Consider the following 17545-nt stretch of genomic DNA (forward strand, 5'->3'; position numbering starts at 1 on the left):
CCCTGCACCTGTCCCGGGGACTGCCTGCACCCACAGACGGGCGGGACCTGCCAGACGTGCCACAGCCCTGCCACAAGGAGGGGAAAGGGTCAGCAAGGGACAGGCTGGCAGCAGCAGCCACACTGTTCCAGCAGAGCCATGCACCGTGGGAGGTGGATGTAGCCTGTCCCTCCTAGCACTACCCACGTGGCTGATGGCAGTGCTACCCTCAGTGCCAGCACAAGGCCCAGCACCGCACCCAGGGACACCCATCCCCTGTGCTCTGCCACAGCCCTGCCCGTGGAGGAGCAAGACAGCCAGACATAAGCACCTGAGCCTGCCCCAGCGAGTGAGCTGCCCTCGGACAGACAGCAGCAGCCATCACGCTGCTCCTGTGCCACCACGGCAGTGCCAGGGAACAGCCTGGCGTCTTGCGGCAGTCACGGATGTTTTTGGCACCTTGCAGAAGTGCCAGCAGCCTCCCAGCCCAGACTGTCCTGTCTTGCCCTTGGTGACTGTGGCGTGCCCAAGGCCTCGCTGACTTGCCAGAGCAGAGGAAAGCACTTACCCGCTTTGTCTGGACCTCAGGGTGCCATGGGATGACAGCACGGCCTCGAGGAGGGCAGATGGGAACACAAACCTCCTACCCCTTCCAAATATTTCAGAGGTGTCTGCATCCTTTGCTTTGCTTTGAAGCATGGCAAAATCCCAGGAAGTGCTCTAGCAGAGAGACAGCACCCAAAACTAGTAATAAACACTCTATTTGGAGAGCTTCACCTTAGGGAAACAGCAGATACATAAACACTGTGTACAGGGGAAGGCAAAACTCTCAGTACACAGACAGGAGTGACACACTGGACTGGGCAGTGCTGGAAATGGATCCCTCTTGGTGTTGACGCGTAGCACATCTAGCGGGCACCTGCCCTGGTACAACAGGGTGAGAGCTAAGCAGCAGAGATCGGAGTTGGAGGCCATCCAGGGCTATCAGGCGCACAATACTTCCTTCATCGCGGTTTTCTGCTCATTGATCAGCTCGCAAGGTTTAAAAGGACTCCCTCTGTAGCAGGAGACTAAGGTCAGACCTCAGCAGTGGAGCAAGACTGGAAAACATTAGGAAGGCGAACCCAGACCAGCAGGAGCCTGTCCTACGGGAAGATGGCAGATTATGTGCAGGGTGAAGAAAAACAAAGCTCATGCACAGCCTGGAGTGGGGAAGGGAAGGCACTCACTCCAAGCACCAGGATTAGCAACCAACTCCCTCTCTCCTTGCTTAACCTGACCAGCGTGCACGCTGGATTTTGGAAGTGCCTCTACAGCATGGCTTTCAGCCCTGCGAAGGCGTCAGCTGCTCCCCTGGCACACATCGCTGGGAGCCAAGGGCCCCACAGCACCCTCCAGCAGCTGCTGGGGCTGCACAACAGGAGGCAGCAGCTTGACTCAGCCCACCCTGGCAGTGCAGCGTGCCTGCAGCCCTCACCCGTGCTCCTGCCAGCCCCACCGCCCAGGGGAGTCCTCAGGGGGGCCACATCCGCAGCCTTCTGCCCCGTGGAAGAAAAAGCAGGACATTTGCCACAGACTAGCAAAGCCTCAGCTCCACGGAGGCACTGATGCCGGGACAAAGCCACGGGGCGCCTGACTCAGAGCACTGGCACTGAACATGAGGCCAGCCCAACGCACATGGCTCTGGCGGTGGGCTAGCAGAGAACGGGCAATGCCTTAGCTTCAGGCAAAGCATCTAAAGAGCTTGTCCAACACACAGAGCAGTCTCAGATGCCTGCCCTTCCTTCTGGGGCCTTTTCTAACAGATCTAGTACATTAGCACCATGAAGAGACCATCAGTCTTAATTTCCAGGTTTGAAATACAGAACATCCTTTTCCAGGATGGTACAAATGTGTAAGAACTTTGAAGAGAGGGGCTGGGCAAGTAGTGTCTAATGAAGAACTAATGAAGGCAGGTTTCCAAGGGTTTTGTAGCTTTCCAGTCACCTAAAGATTTGACCAACTTACACTACAGTTTTCTGCTGCATCTAGATTTATTCTCTCTCTTTTCCCTTAAAATTCTCCTTCCCCAGAGTATTTTGGTGGCAGTAGGGAAAACGCTGCAATTCCATGCAGACCCCGAGAGAATTAGAGATGAACTCACCCTGCTCCACCTTCCTCTGCTGATTGCATTCAGATCTTGGAGATCTCCACCGCTGCCAAGTTTGGCTGAGATTGGTTTAAATCATAGGGGGTAAAGACACACATGGTGAATGATCACATACACCTGTTTCCATAGGAAACCAGGCTAAACAGTTACTTCCTTCCACGTGGAAATCCTCAGAGCAGAGGGCTGAGGAAAGCCAGGAGTGCTAACCCCTCTTGCAGCTCTCCACTCCCACCAGCAGCAGTTTGCACACCGCAAGTTGTAACTACTTGTCAGACAGACCCAAACAACCCAGCTCCAGAACCAGTAGCTGCGGTACTGTGAAAGGCTCTGATGGTAATCAGTGGCTCATGAAATTCTGCACACAAACCTGACTGGAGGAGGCATGGAAAGAGATGCTATGCTGGGTACTTCCTATTTTAGGCCTGTACAAAGCCAGGCAACCTGCACTGTGTCCCATCCACGCTGCATAAGCATTGCACTCTATGGTCTAGGAGCTCTCCTCCAGCAAAAGCTACCTCTGAGCACGGGACGCTGGCCCTCCAGGTGCAGGAATCCATTATTTGCTCTGGTGAGGGAGGAGGTGGCCACTACCAGCCTGTTGCCAAACCCTCCTTATACCAGATACACAATTCCTCTCACACCGCACCCACCTTCACAGGAAGCAATTACACAATGAAAACTACTCTAAGGGAGTGAAGTATTTGCTGTCTAGCAAGTCTCTTCCAGCTGGATCCTTTTTCTGACAGATTCAGTCCCCGTTCTGCTCAACGGGTGCATACAGGAGGGTAGGGCTTTGCTTATCCAGAGGGATAATGAAACCATTGTGGGCTGGCAAAGGATGTGTGTTCTTGGGCCACCAACAACTCCAAGAACAGTGCTGCAACTTGCTCTAGAAGTCTTGGCTGAAATAACTGTAGCCTCCTGGGGCAGTTGACTCTTCCCGGACGTACTGCTGTGGCGGGAACGGTCCAACAACTGGCACTGCTCCTGGCATCCTGGATATTGAAGGGAACAAGAGGAAGAGAAGGAAAAAAAGGAAACAATGTCAGAAGTGCTCTGAAATCTGCCAGCTGCAATCACTGCTCAGCAGGCACGGCTGCCAGTGGAGCAACAGCCTACTGCAGCCAAGTCAACAACTTGCCAGAAAAGCTTCCAAGTGCATCCTTGCCTTCCATGCCTGTGTGTAAACAGACACCTTAGCATGGTAGAATTAGCTCAAGAATTGCACAGCTCAAGGACTGTTAAAGAGCTTCCATTACATAGCAAGTATCTTGCCTCTCTTCAGACTGCAGAAGCTGGCCTGGAACAGGACTCAGTGACTGAATCCAGAAGCAGCTTTCTGAAAGGGAGTTGTGTGGCTGAAAAAACTTGGACAATGTCCATGTCCTTAAAGGGAACATTTACGCATGTGTGTTTGGAACATCCTCAATGTTATCTATCTAGAATGGGACACTTGCTATTCACTGAGCCAGCTGTGCTGCTCAAGAGCTGCAATGTTCCTGGGGTGACAGATGGAGCACGTGTATTCCGATCAAGTACTCCAGAGAGCCAAGGGACCATGGGGCTGTTACTCCACAGATGGGCAACAAGAGATCCCAGTTTTCCTCCTGTCCTCTCTGGGAAATTTGGCTAAGAGTCTGTCCTTGCTTCAGGTAGGGTTTTCCGATACCTGTTTCTTCTAAGCAGCCCTCTAGTCAACCCATGATCATTACTGAGCCTCTTTTAGTGAAGGCTTTGAAATTAGAGATCGGAACTTTCACAGTGTCCAGAATAAGTATTTTTTTGTGTTAATCATCTGGCAGCCTAATTTTTTTCTATTTTTTTCAGATTAATCACATGTGCTGGGGATGCCATTATTTAACTTGCCAGCTGTGAGAGCAAGTTCAGGAATATAGCCTAGGTTTCTGGAGCATGCTAACTACATGTCAAATTTTAAGACAAGCAATCCCAAAAGAGATTAGAATGACAAGCAGATCTCCACTGAGCCAGCCTTTAATTAAATTAAAGTCTCAGTTGTTAAGAGAAACCAGCTCAATGCTGGACGCCCTCACTGCAAAGGTCCACATCACGAACCAAAAGCAACTGCAGGGCACTTGTACTTCAGCAGCATCCCAGAGCTGTGTGCAGAGGGAGCTGCCGAAGTGAACCACCTTCGGGATAAACAGAGCAAGCTTGCACAAACCCTCTTGTTCTGCTTGCAAGGGAGCTGGAAATATGCATCGAAAACTACATTTCAAGTTTTATTTAAGCCATCGATTTGAACAGCGAGGCTGGGAACATGCTTAGACAAGAACGTTACTTACTGATTCTTGTGTTTGAAGCCACTGATGTGAGCTTGGTACTGCTCTATGGAGTTCAGTACTATGTTACATGTGCTGCAGGGGTACCCCTTCCCAGCTGAAACAGACATCAATGTTAGCACAGACAGCTAGCCAACAACTTGGTGCCTGAGTTAGAAACAAGTGAGATAATCAATCATTGGATGTGTTAAAAAACTGCTAAAGACAGACAAATACCAAGTCAATAGCCTGAGCAGGGGGAGATCACAGAATCCCACTACCCCACCAGGTATCAGTCGGTCACTGGAAGGGAATCACTATGAAAAGCTTTCCTGGTTTGCTCATCTATAAAAACAAAGACACATTTCCTATAAACAGTTCACAGTATCAGACACAGTAGGAGTGTCAGCATTAGGACACCAAACCTCACGCTATACTGCCTTTGCAACTCCACTTCTCTCCCAAATTCCCACGTCTCCTGATGTATACATCTCGTAACAGAAAATGAGGGAGATACCTAATTTGTAAGGTTTCAATAAAAAAGACTAGCCAGAGGAGATTACATGCAATGTCCAGTTCCACAACACAGCATTCTGCTCATTCTGCTAAGCCTTGCTGAGGTGCCAACTGAGAATATTAAGCTCTATCCTCAAGCAGTTTGGTTACAGTCTGTGTATCAGTTAACTGCCAAAAAAAAAAAAAAAAAAAGGTTTCCAACAATAGCTGTACTAGACAGATCAATGGTTTTGTGTAACATGACAACTCCAGCTGGAATGAAAGTTCGGGAGGTCACAGATACCAGGAAGGCGAGCAGCAAGCAGGGCAGCACAGCTCAGCACAGGAGTCTCTAACAGGGGAAAATCCTGGCAGTTGTCCTCAAGATATTAAGTGCTCCTGAATTTTGACTTGCTGGGGAAGGGCTCTGCCGGCGAGTCTCACAAAGAAAATATTTCCTTAAGGTGAAAGGGGAGACTCACCCGAGGGGTGCAGAGCAGCATAATCACTGAGCGAGAAGCACAACATGTGATGTAGCAGACATTTCCCCACCCAGGTACTGCACCTCAGAGACTTCAGATTCTAGTGGGACATTCAACTCTCGAAACAGAGCTGGACCTGGGTGGGAGAGGCCAGAGGAGCTGCCACAGCCCTCAGGTCTGCCTCCCTGCACAGTCAAGGTCAAGATCTCTCTGTTGCAAATCCAGCAAACAGGTGTGTATGCAAAGTTGTTTAAACCGCGCTCCTGCATTCCAGCTGGGTGGTTTCTAGAGGAACTTCAAGCACACAAGCACCTCAGTGTTGCACTGCAAAAAACACATCTTTACCTGCTGCCAGCCAGATCCCAGCAGAGAAAAGTTTAGGGACAGGCATGGCTGTTAGCACATAAAAATGGGCAAAGAGAGCAGGAGAAGGCATCCCTGACTGCAGCCCGTCATATCTAAGCAATCGGACTACAGCCCAGGCTCTGGAACCTCGCCTGAACAGCTGAAGTGCCATGAAGATGTGTCTTTAGGTACTCTGGTTCTGCCAGCACTTCACGGGAGACATCACTCATACAGGAAAGGGCACTGTCCACCTACCCAGCCTGCCTGGGCTGGGGCTTCTGCCACTGTCAGGGCCTGAGTCACAGTGAAGTGGAACCATTCATCAGACCCCACTAATTAGGTAAAGAGCAGATGGGTAACACTAGATACCAAGCACCTTTTCCATCTCCCACGCGACTATGCAATGTGGGAGAGAATATTACTTAGATAATTGAGCCTCATTTCTCCTAAGTGCTACCGGTATCTAAAGGTGGCCTGCAAAGAATGAGAATAATTAATCTTCTGCTTGTGTGGGTTTTTATGACACAGAAAGAAGCCCTTGAAGAAGATTTTAAGATGATTTGCCTGCTTATTATTTACCTCAAGCATCCAGTAGGTACTAGACTTCCTGGTCCAACAAGGGGCTGCTGGGAGGAACAAGGGAGTCTACCATGAACTCTTAATGCTTGCACTGGGCTCCAAGGGCTCTCATCATGCAGAAGGGCTTACAAGCAGCAGATCATAAGCCAAATGAGTTTTAACTGTCTGCCTAAAGTTCCTCCTTAATAGCGCTTTTTTTTTCTTCTTCCACATTCCTGCTTGCTCCAGAGAGAGTTGCATTAGTTCATCAGATGGAAGTGCCCACACAGAAGCAAAAAGGCATTCAGGGAGAAATCTCTCTGGCTTTCATGTGCTTTGAAGCAGCAGGTGTAGTTAAAACCTATTTCTTCCATCTTTGGCTACTCTCCTCCAAAGATGTTTTTTAAGCATCAAATGTAACTTTTATCTTTCCATTTTGGATGTAATCACCCAGCTAGAGACAGTACCGGCCAAAATCCCTAGATCATCCACACCGAGAATAAAAAGGACATGCTCCTGATTGGACAACATTGCAAAACACAACCCAAAGACCATCATGAGCAGTCACTGCCTGAAACCCCTCTTACTGCCAGGGGGTTATAACATTGACCGAATCAATCTTACTGTGTATAATCAAGATCCTCATCACAAGAAATTCTCCCCTGCTCCCTCTGCATGGACTTGTCAGACACATACTGTTGCTCTCCCACCCTGCTATTTATTAGCCTGCCTGCTGAGAACTCACCCATGAAGGACGATGCTGGTGCATCAGGGGTTCGGCCATAGTGTGCCATCAGCTTGTGTTTGGTCTCTTGCTTTCTGTGCTTCTTGCCTACATAATGTTGTTTTGCCATAAGGGGGTTGTTGAAAGTGGCATGGCAGAGGCTACAGAACTTGTCTGGGTCAGTAATGTCCTTGTTCTCTTCGTTAGAAGACACGGTAGAGGTGGGGAGGGTAGCAGTATGCTTCTGTGAGGGCACTGCTTCTGTAGGGTGAATTCAAGCTCTTGGTCAGTCACAGAACTCAGAGGTAAAAAACAGTCACTTTATTTCCCCAAAACCTGCATTAAAAAAAATAACCCACTACACCTAACACCCAAAACCTATACAAAGAACATTAGACATCTAGATAAATTCACATTGCTCCTACCTCTTCCCTTAACACTGCAGAATTGAAAGGCATGCGGTAAGATAAGTCAGAATAGGCCAGAAAAACTTTCAGAGTTAAAAAAACCCAATAGATTTGCATGTTTCTCCTTAACATAAGCATGGCCGTATTCAAGAAACACTGGACATGAATGAGCTTCCACCTACTACTGTCATCACCCAGATAAAACACGGGTACAAGCCCATGTCAGCAAAGGAGGGTAGGTTTCTGGAAACACTGTGCAGGTGCAGGACATGATCCTGAATCGAAGTCATGAGGAGCCCTGCCTGAGAAATAGCATGAACAGGACTAGGTCTGACGCAGTGAATCCACACAGAGAAACGGCTCTCCTGTCTGATGGAGAAACCTGCACCCTCTCATTATGGGGTACAAAAGACCAGAGCAAGGAAGGAACCTTCTAATGACCAGAGAGCTCCTCTCATGCTGAAACAGAAGGTACACATCAGACTGCTCATATGTACATCCACCCTTTCCTGAAGGCTCCTCTCACACCCAAAAGCAAGGGCTTTGAAAACAAAAACATCCCATGGGTCACTCTGACCCCAGAGGTGGCTTCCCTGTGTGCACACAACCTAGCAAAGGCACCCTGGGACAGACACTTTCTGCTTGGAAGATCCCAGCTCGGAGCTAGCACAAGCTACCACCCTTAGGTGCATGCAAAGGCTGCGCTTTCCCTCTGTCCTGACTGGCCATGGCACCCCAGGCTCTCCTTCCCCACCCACCAGGCCTTTCCATCTGCTCACAAACGGATGGGACACACAGGCAGCCACACCGGGTCAGACCTAAGGTCTGCCTGGACTGTAGCCCATCATGAGAGCACTCAACGACAGGTGCCATGGAAAAAGCACAAGGTCTGCACAAGCACATACTGATGCTTCCCAGCTATACTCTGCCAGGCCCCAGCTATCTGCAGCTCACAACTCCCTGAAACTCAGAGGCTGCATTTTTGTAGTTGAGCAGCCCTGACAAATTTGCTGTATTGGAGTTTCACCAGTCACTTCACTCCCTGTAAGCTGAGCATTGTATCTTGTGATGGGCGTTTCTACAGCTTAAAATCCTGAAGAGCGGCACTCTTCCAGTCCCTGCATGCAGGGATGGGTACAATGCCGCTGCAAGTTGCATTTCTCCTTAACAAGCAAAACAAAAAAACCATGCCGCTTTTTCCCAATGCCAGTCCACCAAGCAGGCTGCTAAGAGAGGCCATGTCTCTGGACGTACGCTGCTGGCTTACTCTGTTTCACAGAATATGCACATGCAAGAGCTTACACTTGGGGTCCAATGAACCTCTCAACTTTTTCATTGCTTGAACAGCCCCTTGGTACAACACGAAGGTGCTGCAGTCATACCTTCCACTTTGGGGGACTGCTGCTTCATGTTCTTGGCATGAGTCTTGCCCAAGTAGTGAGATGTTGCCACAGCCGGAGAGGAAAAGGTCATGTTGCAGATGGGACAACACTTGTTCCTGTCTTCCCCATTGCTGCCTTCCTGCTTGCTGTCCTGTGCATACAGAATCACAGTGGCTGAGGTTGGGAGGGATGTCTGCAGGTCACCTCATCCAACCTTTGTATTACAAGAAGAAACACCAAGGTTTGGGGGACGAAGAAAACGAGGTAATTAGAGACATTAGGGCATTAGATTGAAGAAGTGTGACTGAGCAAGACTTTCATGATGCAGCATTCATCCTCTCCCTCACTGGAGAGCGTTCTTGCACCAGATTACTTTTTTTTAACCCATTACTGAGCCACTCCAGGCAGAGGGGCAGCCCTGGTCAGTATGAATTAAGGACAAGGTTAAGTGTGTGGCTGTCAGAATTGGAACAGGCAGCCTTTTACTCTGCAAGGTGTGAAATGAGCAACATAAACATCGCTATCAGCTCAGTCATCTGCAACACAATCCCAGTGGAGCAGGCAGCAGCAGTCATTTCTAAGCCTAACACTATGTGCGAAGGCATCTGCCTTTATCCCCCACCTCCCCGCTGCAAATGCTGGAGCGTTAGGGATTAAAGCTGAAGGAATCATAAGAGTAGAATCTGTTTCCCAAATGAGTCATGGGGCAGACAGATGGCCGAGTGGAACATGGTGCCTTTACTGACCAACAGGCTCCAGCTACTGGCCGAAGAAACCTGAATAAGTAAAAAAAGGATCACTCTGGAAAGAGAATACCAGTAGATGGTCAACCCTATGTGCTTTCTGTGACGGGAAAGGTCAGGCAATGATACTCCTGACAAGCTGCTGCTCCTGTTCACTTCTCCCTGTCCTTTCAAGCAAGACTATCACTAAATGGCAATGTGTGTTTGTTTAAACAGGGAAGCCATACTCACAGAGGCTGTTTGAATGGGAAGGGCAGCAGGCACCGTGCTTGCCGAGACAAGGCCTGGTGGCACAGCTGGCACCAAGCTCTCACCTTCAGCTCCCACTGTGCCCCTTCCGAGAGCATCTTCAAGAGGGTCTTCTTCGATTATTCAATGCAGGTGCCCAGGCCATGCAACCGCCTGGTCCCGCTCGACGGTGTTTAGGCCCCAAAGGGCTCCATGGCCTCCCCTCACCTGCTTGGCGTCCAGCCGCATCTTCTTCCCGTGGGCGAGCTCCTCGGCGCCGTGGATGGACAGGTACCGCCGCACCTTGTTGGCGTGCTTCTTGCTCTGGAGAAAGCAGAGAGAAACCCGCCCGCCCCGCCGCTCAGCACCCCGCGGCGCCCGGCGGCGGGCGGCGGCGGCTCCCCGCTCCCTACCTGGTAGTGGGCCAGCCTCTGGGACTCGGAGATGAGCAGGGCGCTGCACACCTTGCACTGGGCCTCCGTGAAGATGTGCCCGTTCTCCCGGATCAGCCGGTCCACTGCAGGGCGGGGGAAGGGGGGGGGGGCACAACCGGGGCGTTAGCGGCGTTAGCGGCCCTGCCCGCCCCGTCCGGCCGCCCCCCTCCCCCCCGCTGCCCGCCGCCTCACCTGCCTCTTTGCCCACCGGCAGCCCCGCGGCGTCCCCGTTGCTACCCGCCCCGTCCGCCATCGCCGCCGCCAGCCCCGCCCCCCCCTCCGCCCGCACCGCCGCTCTCGCGAGAACCGTCCGCGCGCGCCCCCGAGCCCCCGCCCCTAGCAAAGGCGGGGCGGACTCCCGCGAGAGTGGTGCGCGTCCTCGCGTTGCCCGCGAAGGGAGGCGGCGGCGGCCATGTCGGTTGTGGGCAGGGAGGTGCGGGCCGCCGTCCGCCGTCTTTGTGGGCGTTTGAGCGGCACAGTGGGTGCTGCGGAGGCGGTGTTAAGCGCAGGGGTAACTTTTGAGACGCGGACGCTTCGCAGGTAGGGGGCTGATGGTGCCCCCCTTCCCTCTCCGTGCTAACCTCCTCATAGGGAACCGGCGCCCGCTGCTCCTCCTGCAGCGCCCGGCACCGGGCCGAGAAAACTGCGCCAGCGCCTCCGGCTGCGCTTCAGGACGAGGCGCCGGGGCGCACAGGCCACTCCATGCCGGGCCCGCCCGCGACATGGCGCCTCCCGCTTCAGCGCGTCGACGGCCGCGTGACGCGCCGCGAAGCTGCCGCCGCCATCTTGGGTGAGGGCAATGAGGCCTCCGCCGCCAACTTGAGTGCGGTGAGAGACCCGCCGACCGGGGCCGTCGCGGCGGGGCGGCCCGGTGGGGAGGCAGCGGCGCCGCCGCCTGTGGCCGCGCAACGGGGCGGCCCGGCGGGGTGCGCGGCGCCGGCCCGTGGGAGGCCCGGGCCCGGTGAGTACCTGTGCCTTGCGGGGCCTGCCGCACCGCGCCGGGCCCGCCGCCCCGGGGCTCGCCCCCGGCCGCCGCGGGGTTCCTGGGCCCGGCCGCCGCATCCCCCTGCCCGGGGCCGTCGGTCCTCCATGGGCAGAGCCCGGGACCGACCCCTGAGGCCGCTCCAGGGCTGAACCCCACGGGGCGCCTAGCGGCCCCTTGTCCCCTGGGTGCCCCTTCCCCCTCAAGGGCTGTGCCCCAGTTTCTTGCCCTGGAGGGGACCCCGGCGCTGTGCCCCTTGCCCAGGGGGCACCCTGCAACTCCGCTCCTGGGGCTGTCCCCTGGGGAGGCTACCCCAAAACCAACCCCAGAGCTCTGCCCTGGCCTCACCCCCTGAGGCACTCCCGGTCGGGCCCGGGGCCAGCCGCTGCCCCTCCTGTTCCCCCTGCTGGGTCTGGCTCCCTCCCCTTCTCCTGGGGCAGCCCCAGCATGCTTCCCCCCCCTCGCTTAACCCCTCCTGGGGCTGATCCCCTTCTTCCTGAGCTCACCCCTGTCCCGCCTGGGAACCCCTGTGCTTCACCCAGGGTGGTGCTTGTGGAGTAGCTCTTTGACCCCGGCCTGGTCGGTGTGGCTGCAGGGCCCTGGCAGGGGGGCGGCCTGGTCGGTGTGGCTGCAGGGCCCTGGCAGGGGGTCAGGAGGGTCTCAGGTGGGTGCTGGGGAGGGAGAGGTGCTGTGTGTTGGACTTGCTTGGGTTGGTCTAGAGGGCAGGTGAGGAGTTGGCATCTCCTGCGGAACTCAGCGGCATTTACAGATGTGCAGCGCTTGGGCATGTGTGGCCTCTGTGGTCCCCGTGTCCCTTCTTGTGAAGAGCCAGCTCCATCAACGGATAAATCCTGTAAACAGTTCCTCTCTCCCCGGGGCATCATGAGCCCTCATGTCCTGCTGGCGCAGAGCATCAGCTGGGCCCTGTGTGCTGGGTCGAGCTGGAGGTCCAGGGATGATATTTCCAGGGAGGTGTGCAGTGCTGACCTGCCTGAACATGGAGCCACTTCGCGATGCTGCCGGGGAGCGTCGTGCCTCTTCTTCCTGAGGTGGGGGGAGTTGTTTACAAAGCGACAGCCTGTGTCTCAAATGGCTCAGAAACTCATCCGGGGATGAGAGTCATTCATTTTTGGCTTCATTTTCAAGCATTTTTCAAGCTGTCACAGCTTGGCAGGTCTGTAGCTGCAGTGTCAAGATTTAGAATTATTCTGTCGGTAATTGCTTTCTGATTCATCAAAATGATAGATGAGAGGGAAAATGACAAATAATCACAAGTTGGGGATCTTCAAGGATATCCCTAAAAATGTGACTGGAGAAGCGTGGCATGTGTGAGTCCCTTGTCAGGAGGTCACCTTTGCTGTCAAGAGCATTTACAAATAAATTCTCTTAAATTCAGAGTTGGATAAAAACCTGGACAACTGGAAAACAACTCTGTGAGCCAAACTGCAAAGATAGTTTTGGATAATTCAGACTTTGGCCTTTTTTGCTGAGCATGAAGGCAGGTATTGCCATCTCAGGTATTGGCAACTGTCCTTTCTAAGAGTGCTAAAAGGAAAATATAGCTTCTGTGCTTAACTTCCGTACCCGAGGAGTAGGTAAAACACGTGCTGTGATGCGTGTTTTCTTCCTTCAGTTATACCAGCTTGTCTAATAAAAGCCATTACTGCTCTCCTACTCATAGCCTCAGACTAGCACAGCTATGAGCGATCTCTTACTTGTCTTGTTCCCTTAGTTACATTTACAGAGATTTTTCTTTGCCACCAGTCCCTTCATTTTCAGAAGCGTTGTGGGAGTTGTGTGGTTACATATCTTACATATTTTTTTATTTTTTTTCTTTCCTTTAAATGTTGAAGGTAAGTGACTCATCATAACTCCAGCTGATATTTCTCAGTGAGCTCTTATTTAGCATAGTGCATCAAGCAGAAGATGTGTCACAGAGTCAGAGGAGAGCTGGTGATAGCAGCGTGGATTTAAAGAAAAGAAGACAGCATGGCAGTTGCTTGTTGCTGTTTGTTTTTGTTTTGGTGGTAAAAAGCTTTACAGGCTGTCTCTCCAAAACCAGAGTGGCCCTGTGTAGGCTCGTGTACTGGAGGTGCAGGCCTCGCCAGTGCTCCCCTCCTCATTGCCCTGCCAAAATGCCTATCTATGTAAGTGGTTTTCTTCTGATAAGGGACTGTTCCCCACGGTGACAGATACCCTTTGTGGGGTGGTTCTCAGCAGCTGGGTGTGAGGCTTGGCTCATCTCTTTGAGCAGAGGGCAAAGAGACCGTCAGGAGCAAAAGATAAAAAATGGGGAAGGTATGATGGGAATATTCTAACAAGACCACAGAGTTCAGCCCAGCTGGAGCAGAACAGCTTTGTTTTGCAGGAGCCAGTGGTTTTCAAAAAGCAGCCCTTTCTTTTATTTCCCCTTCCTGAACAGACAAACATTTGTGGACTGCAGTCACTTCTGGAGCTGTGCGTGCCATTTGTACAATATTCTGCCTTCAGAGAGGTCAGCAAACCTTCGGTGCAAATATGACTCACCGGGATAATCATCTTTTGTCTCTAGGCATGTGTGTACATGTATTTGCAGAGGAAGGGAAGCAGAGGGGCTAAGGGAGCTTTGGAAGGCTGCATATAGCAGGGAGGGAAAGTATGTATTCCGCTCAGCCTCACCTTGCTGCCTCGGACTGTAGATGGAGCAGTGCACTGCTGTTCTCAGCGCTGATAGGGATTTTTAACTTCTGGCTCTTTCGTGTTTCTACACACAGCAGCTGTTTGCAATTTTGTGGTGTTACAGAGAAGGGTTTGGCTCTATATTGGGTAATGTAGGGTCTTTCTTGCATCTTCTCTTACTCTTATTTTAGATCTAAGCAGCACATTTGAGCTATTTCAGTGATCTTGAAAGAAGGCAGAATGATCCTGTGGAAGGACACTGGTCTGGGATCTGGCCAACTTGACTTGTGTTTCCAGCTCTGCCATTCTCTGGTGTGTAACGAGGGGCTTGTTGCTTAACTGCTCTGCACATGTTTAATTCTAACTTAAACAGAGCTGATCATGCTCAGCCTGCTTTTGTAAGGCTCTTTTACATCACAGTTTGGGAAGCATCAAATGTTGTTATTTGGTGAACAGCAAACATAGACAGGAAGGGGTGGTTTAACTCTGTGTGCCGTTGTGCTGCACTTGTTCACTGAGATCTCTTCCTGATCCTCTTGTCAGAGTCCTTTTTTATCAAAGTGGCTAATGCTTGCTGTGCATCTCCCTCTGACAGTCTGTGTGCTGGCAGGGAAAGGAGATGCTGAAGTACTAGCTTGCATTGTGTGGGCACCTGCCCTCAATTGTGCTGTTCATAGAGCACTCAGGTTTGCACTAATAATGCTCAGCAGGTTCCTCCCTGCTTGTCAAGTGCCTTCTTTAATACGAATGGTTCAGGCATGTCTGCACAGAGGACTTCCGAAGGCTGATGCTCATTGAGAAATCCAGGCTGTGAGATAAACCTGTTGTCTTGTTTCCAAACTGCCTACTGCTATCGCCTGCATTTTACCTTTTTGTAGTGCTGGTGCAGCCTTCCGCTGAGCTACTGTGCTGAGAGCAAAACAGCATCCTTTGAGGAACATGCCTTTCCTCCTTGTTTTGTTGAATATAAAAGCTGACAAATGGCTGTGTTGTGGTGGCTTCTCATTCTGGCATGCAAGTTTCAGCTTGATCTGCTGCCACAGCCTGGTTTGTTCTGCACCAAGACAGTGAAGGAGTGTGCTCCACAGCTGAGGAGGGGAAGTTCGGGTTTGTGTTGGAGGGTGGGACGCCTGCTGTGAAGTGATGCTTTGGAGGAGTTTGCTCGTGAGCTTTAAGAGGAAAGCCTCAATGCTTTAGAGCAAAGGGCATTCGGAGTGGCTTTGGTCTGCATTGCTTTTCCCCTGAAACCCTTTTTAGCAATCAGCTATAATAAAGTATTCTTAGCTAGATGAGTAGTGACTAGTACGTGTGGCTCCCAGTAACGCTAAATCCACCATGCTTTGTAATAAGGTTCTAATGCCTGGGGTATTTTGCTTTAAAATACCCAAAAAAGGATGGCTGTTAGGAGAAATCTTAAATCGGAAGGAAACAAATGGCTTTTAATCTTTCCCTCTGTTCCAGAGTGAAGGATGCCGAGGAAGAAGAAGCCCACAGAGGGCCTGGACTCTCGAGGTCAGGATGGGGAGGAAGAGGAGGAAGAGAAGAGGAACCCAGCCAATACCAAGAAGAAGCGCAGTTTTGTGGATGCGTTTATTGTTATATCTGACAGCGATGGAGAGGTCAGTGGTCAGCCTGTGGTGTCCAGAGCTTGTGCAGGGCCCTGCTGTCGCAGGAGAGTGCCCAAGCATCCCGCGCTGTACATGCTGGGGTCAGGCTTTGTGCAGAGGGTATTGTGCTGTTCCTTTCCTTACATAGGAGATGAATCAAATCCTATTTGACTAGGAAATGAATGGTGTGCTTCATGAGGGTGAGTTATGAGTCTGGGATTTGATAACCAAATCCTCTCAGAACTGAATTTGAAACGTAATTTAAAAGTAACCTTTCCTCAATCCCTTTACAAATCTTTTTTTTCATAATTTTTATTTGATTGATTTCCAGCTAAACCTTAGAAACATGATTCTGTATTATGTGCAAATAGATAAGAAAATGATTCGGAACACAGGCTTGTGAGTAGCTCAGACACAGCTGGTGTCTGGTAAACTGATCCTGAATTATAGAAGCCTGAGTTTTTAACTCACTTCCATAGGGTGTAAAGATGAACCACAGTGTGGATGTGCCTAGCTAAGACATAAAGGCTCAGATCTGTAGCATCATCTTACAAACATCAACCTTACCCTTAAGAGATTGAAATGTCTGTGTCTGTTACATTGGTGTTTGGATGAGGAGCTCCTCCCGCCTGGGGGAAACCCAGGGTCCTGAGAATCTGTCCTCAACTGAGTGAGGTACACGAGAGGAAATTATTAGAACCATTTTTTTATGTGTGACTGTTAAAGCTTTACTCTGTCTTGCTGGTGATTGGAGATCCTAAGCTGCTTTTTGTAATTCCACCATTTTCAAAAGCATTTTGGTTCACTCTCAAGCTGTAGATCTTGAATCAAGTCCCTTTCACTCCCACATCTGCAGCATGCTTCTGTACAATAAGGCGATTATCATGTGAAGAGGGGAAAAGCACTAGAAATAAACAGTAAGAAGCTGTAGGGCAAATGATATTGGATGTTTTTTCTTCACATTGTCTGAGTTCTTTCCCATTGGGAAAGTCCCTGAAAGAAATGGAACATATGGCAGTAATAGTTCGGTGGGGTTAAACCCTTAGCTCTGCAATATGCTAAGTTAACTTCAGATGTCTGCTGCATCACTGGCCTTTATTGTGAAACCTATAAGGAAAAAAGAAATCAGCAGCTATAAGAGCTGCTGCAGTACATAAAAGATCAGGACCTGTTATTGTCTGCAATTATTCATCTCAATGTGCACGTATCTGAAAAAGAGGAAACAAACGTCTCTTAAAACACATCTATAAAAAGGTTAGGCTCCCTGACTGTTCTGTAAGTTTGTCTATAAACAATAAATTCTGATGGCATAATCGGTCATATTACAGAAAAGGATATGCTCAGAGAGGCTGTTAAAGAGCCAATTAGGTTCTGTTTAAGTGACAACAGTTCAGTCAGTTGAATGAGTGGATTTATTCAGTTCAGTCTCTTTCTGTGAGTCATCAGCTTCCAGATCCAGTGCCACAGTCTCTTGCCGTGTTGTTTTCTGCAAAATCAAACCCAAAAATGTGATTTACTTGGAATCTCAAAAAAATAACTGTCTGGCTTCTGTAACTGTCTCAGCTCTTCAGTGTATATCAAGTTGAATTTCAATTTTGAACCTTGTAACTGTTGTTCTTGCTCTAGTAAGACCTTGTTATGTGTTCAAGAAGAGGTGTGGGAAGCTTCGATCAATAGCAATTTTAGAGAACAATACATTCTCAATTAATCTTGCATCTGTTAGGACATGGTTCCTTATGAATCAAAAGCTACAAGGACAATTTGGGCATCATCGATTCAATGGCTTTCTTCCTTGGCAGTCTCTTGGCAGGTATCTATAGAACAAGTCTCTAGTTCTGCTTCCAGACCAGCAGATCTTGTAGCAGCTGCACCTGGAAAGCCTCCAGCTTCTCACTTTTGATGATCTTTGGCAGACTGCCTCTCCCAGGAATTTTTCAGTCATGCTGGATTATCAAGCTCATCCATGTTATTTTGCCAAGTTTTCTTTCTTTGCTCATGTCTGTGCTGTGACATCTGCAATGCTGCATCAGAAGGAAGTTTTCTGGATATGGGGCTTTCTGATATCTACTGTGTATAATTGTTGGATTCAGGTA

The 17545-nt window shown here is 50.5% G+C and overlaps 2 protein-coding genes across 19 annotated transcripts in view; one reads left to right on the top strand and one right to left on the bottom strand.

The window, feature by feature from the left end:
* Nucleotides 1–724: 724 nt before the first annotated feature.
* Nucleotides 725–10491, bottom strand: ZNF346 (zinc finger protein 346). Of its 4 annotated transcripts, none has more exons than XR_008748332.1 (8): nt 10398–10491; nt 10185–10288; nt 10000–10095; nt 8801–8951; nt 7033–7272; nt 4432–4525; nt 2123–3123; nt 725–1036 (listed from the first exon to the last, which is right to left on the bottom strand). XR_008748332.1 is itself a non-coding variant. In XM_055811640.1 (7 exons), exons 1-7 carry the CDS (start codon nt 10456–10458, stop codon nt 3018–3020), a joined length of 852 nt encoding a protein of 283 aa, XP_055667615.1. In that variant the 5' UTR covers nt 10459–10491; the 3' UTR covers nt 725–3017. The 4 variants fall into 4 exon arrangements, 1 of the variants encoding a protein (XP_055667615.1); XR_008748331.1 differs by having other exon boundaries at nt 725–1119; XR_008748330.1 differs by having other exon boundaries at nt 725–1124.
* Nucleotides 10492–10608: 117 nt separating this feature from the next.
* UIMC1 (ubiquitin interaction motif containing 1) overlaps nt 10609–17545 on the top strand; it is a 39493-nt gene continuing 32556 nt past the window's right edge. For 10 of the 15 annotated variants that reach the window (XM_055811626.1, XM_055811632.1, XM_055811631.1 and 7 more), the window contains exons 1-2: nt 11002–11166; nt 15307–15464. In XM_055811626.1, coding sequence (XP_055667601.1) covers nt 15315–15464 — 150 coding nt within the window. In that variant the 5' untranslated portion in view covers nt 11002–11166; nt 15307–15314. The other 5 variants (XM_055811627.1, XM_055811628.1, XM_055811629.1 and 2 more) reach the window with 5 other exon arrangements.

Source organism: Falco peregrinus, chromosome 8 (genome assembly GCF_023634155.1).
Source record: "Falco peregrinus isolate bFalPer1 chromosome 8, bFalPer1.pri, whole genome shotgun sequence".
Taxonomy (NCBI): Eukaryota; Metazoa; Chordata; class Aves; order Falconiformes; family Falconidae; genus Falco; species Falco peregrinus.

What these genes read in the sequence shown, in the direction of transcription:
- ZNF346 (XM_055811640.1), bottom strand. Translation starts at nt 10,458, where the DNA reads ATGGCGGACGGGGCGGGTAGCAACGGGGACGCCGCGGGGCTGCCGGTG. An exon ending in TGCGGCTGGACGCCAAGCAG is followed by an intron (nt 8,952 to 9,999) that starts GTGAGGGGAGGC and finishes CTGTATGCACAG; the next exon opens with GACAGCAAGCAGGAAGGCAG. An exon ending in ACCAGCATCGTCCTTCATGG is followed by an intron (nt 4,526 to 7,032) that starts GTGAGTTCTCAG and finishes TGTCTGTTTCAG; the next exon opens with CTGGGAAGGGGTACCCCTGC.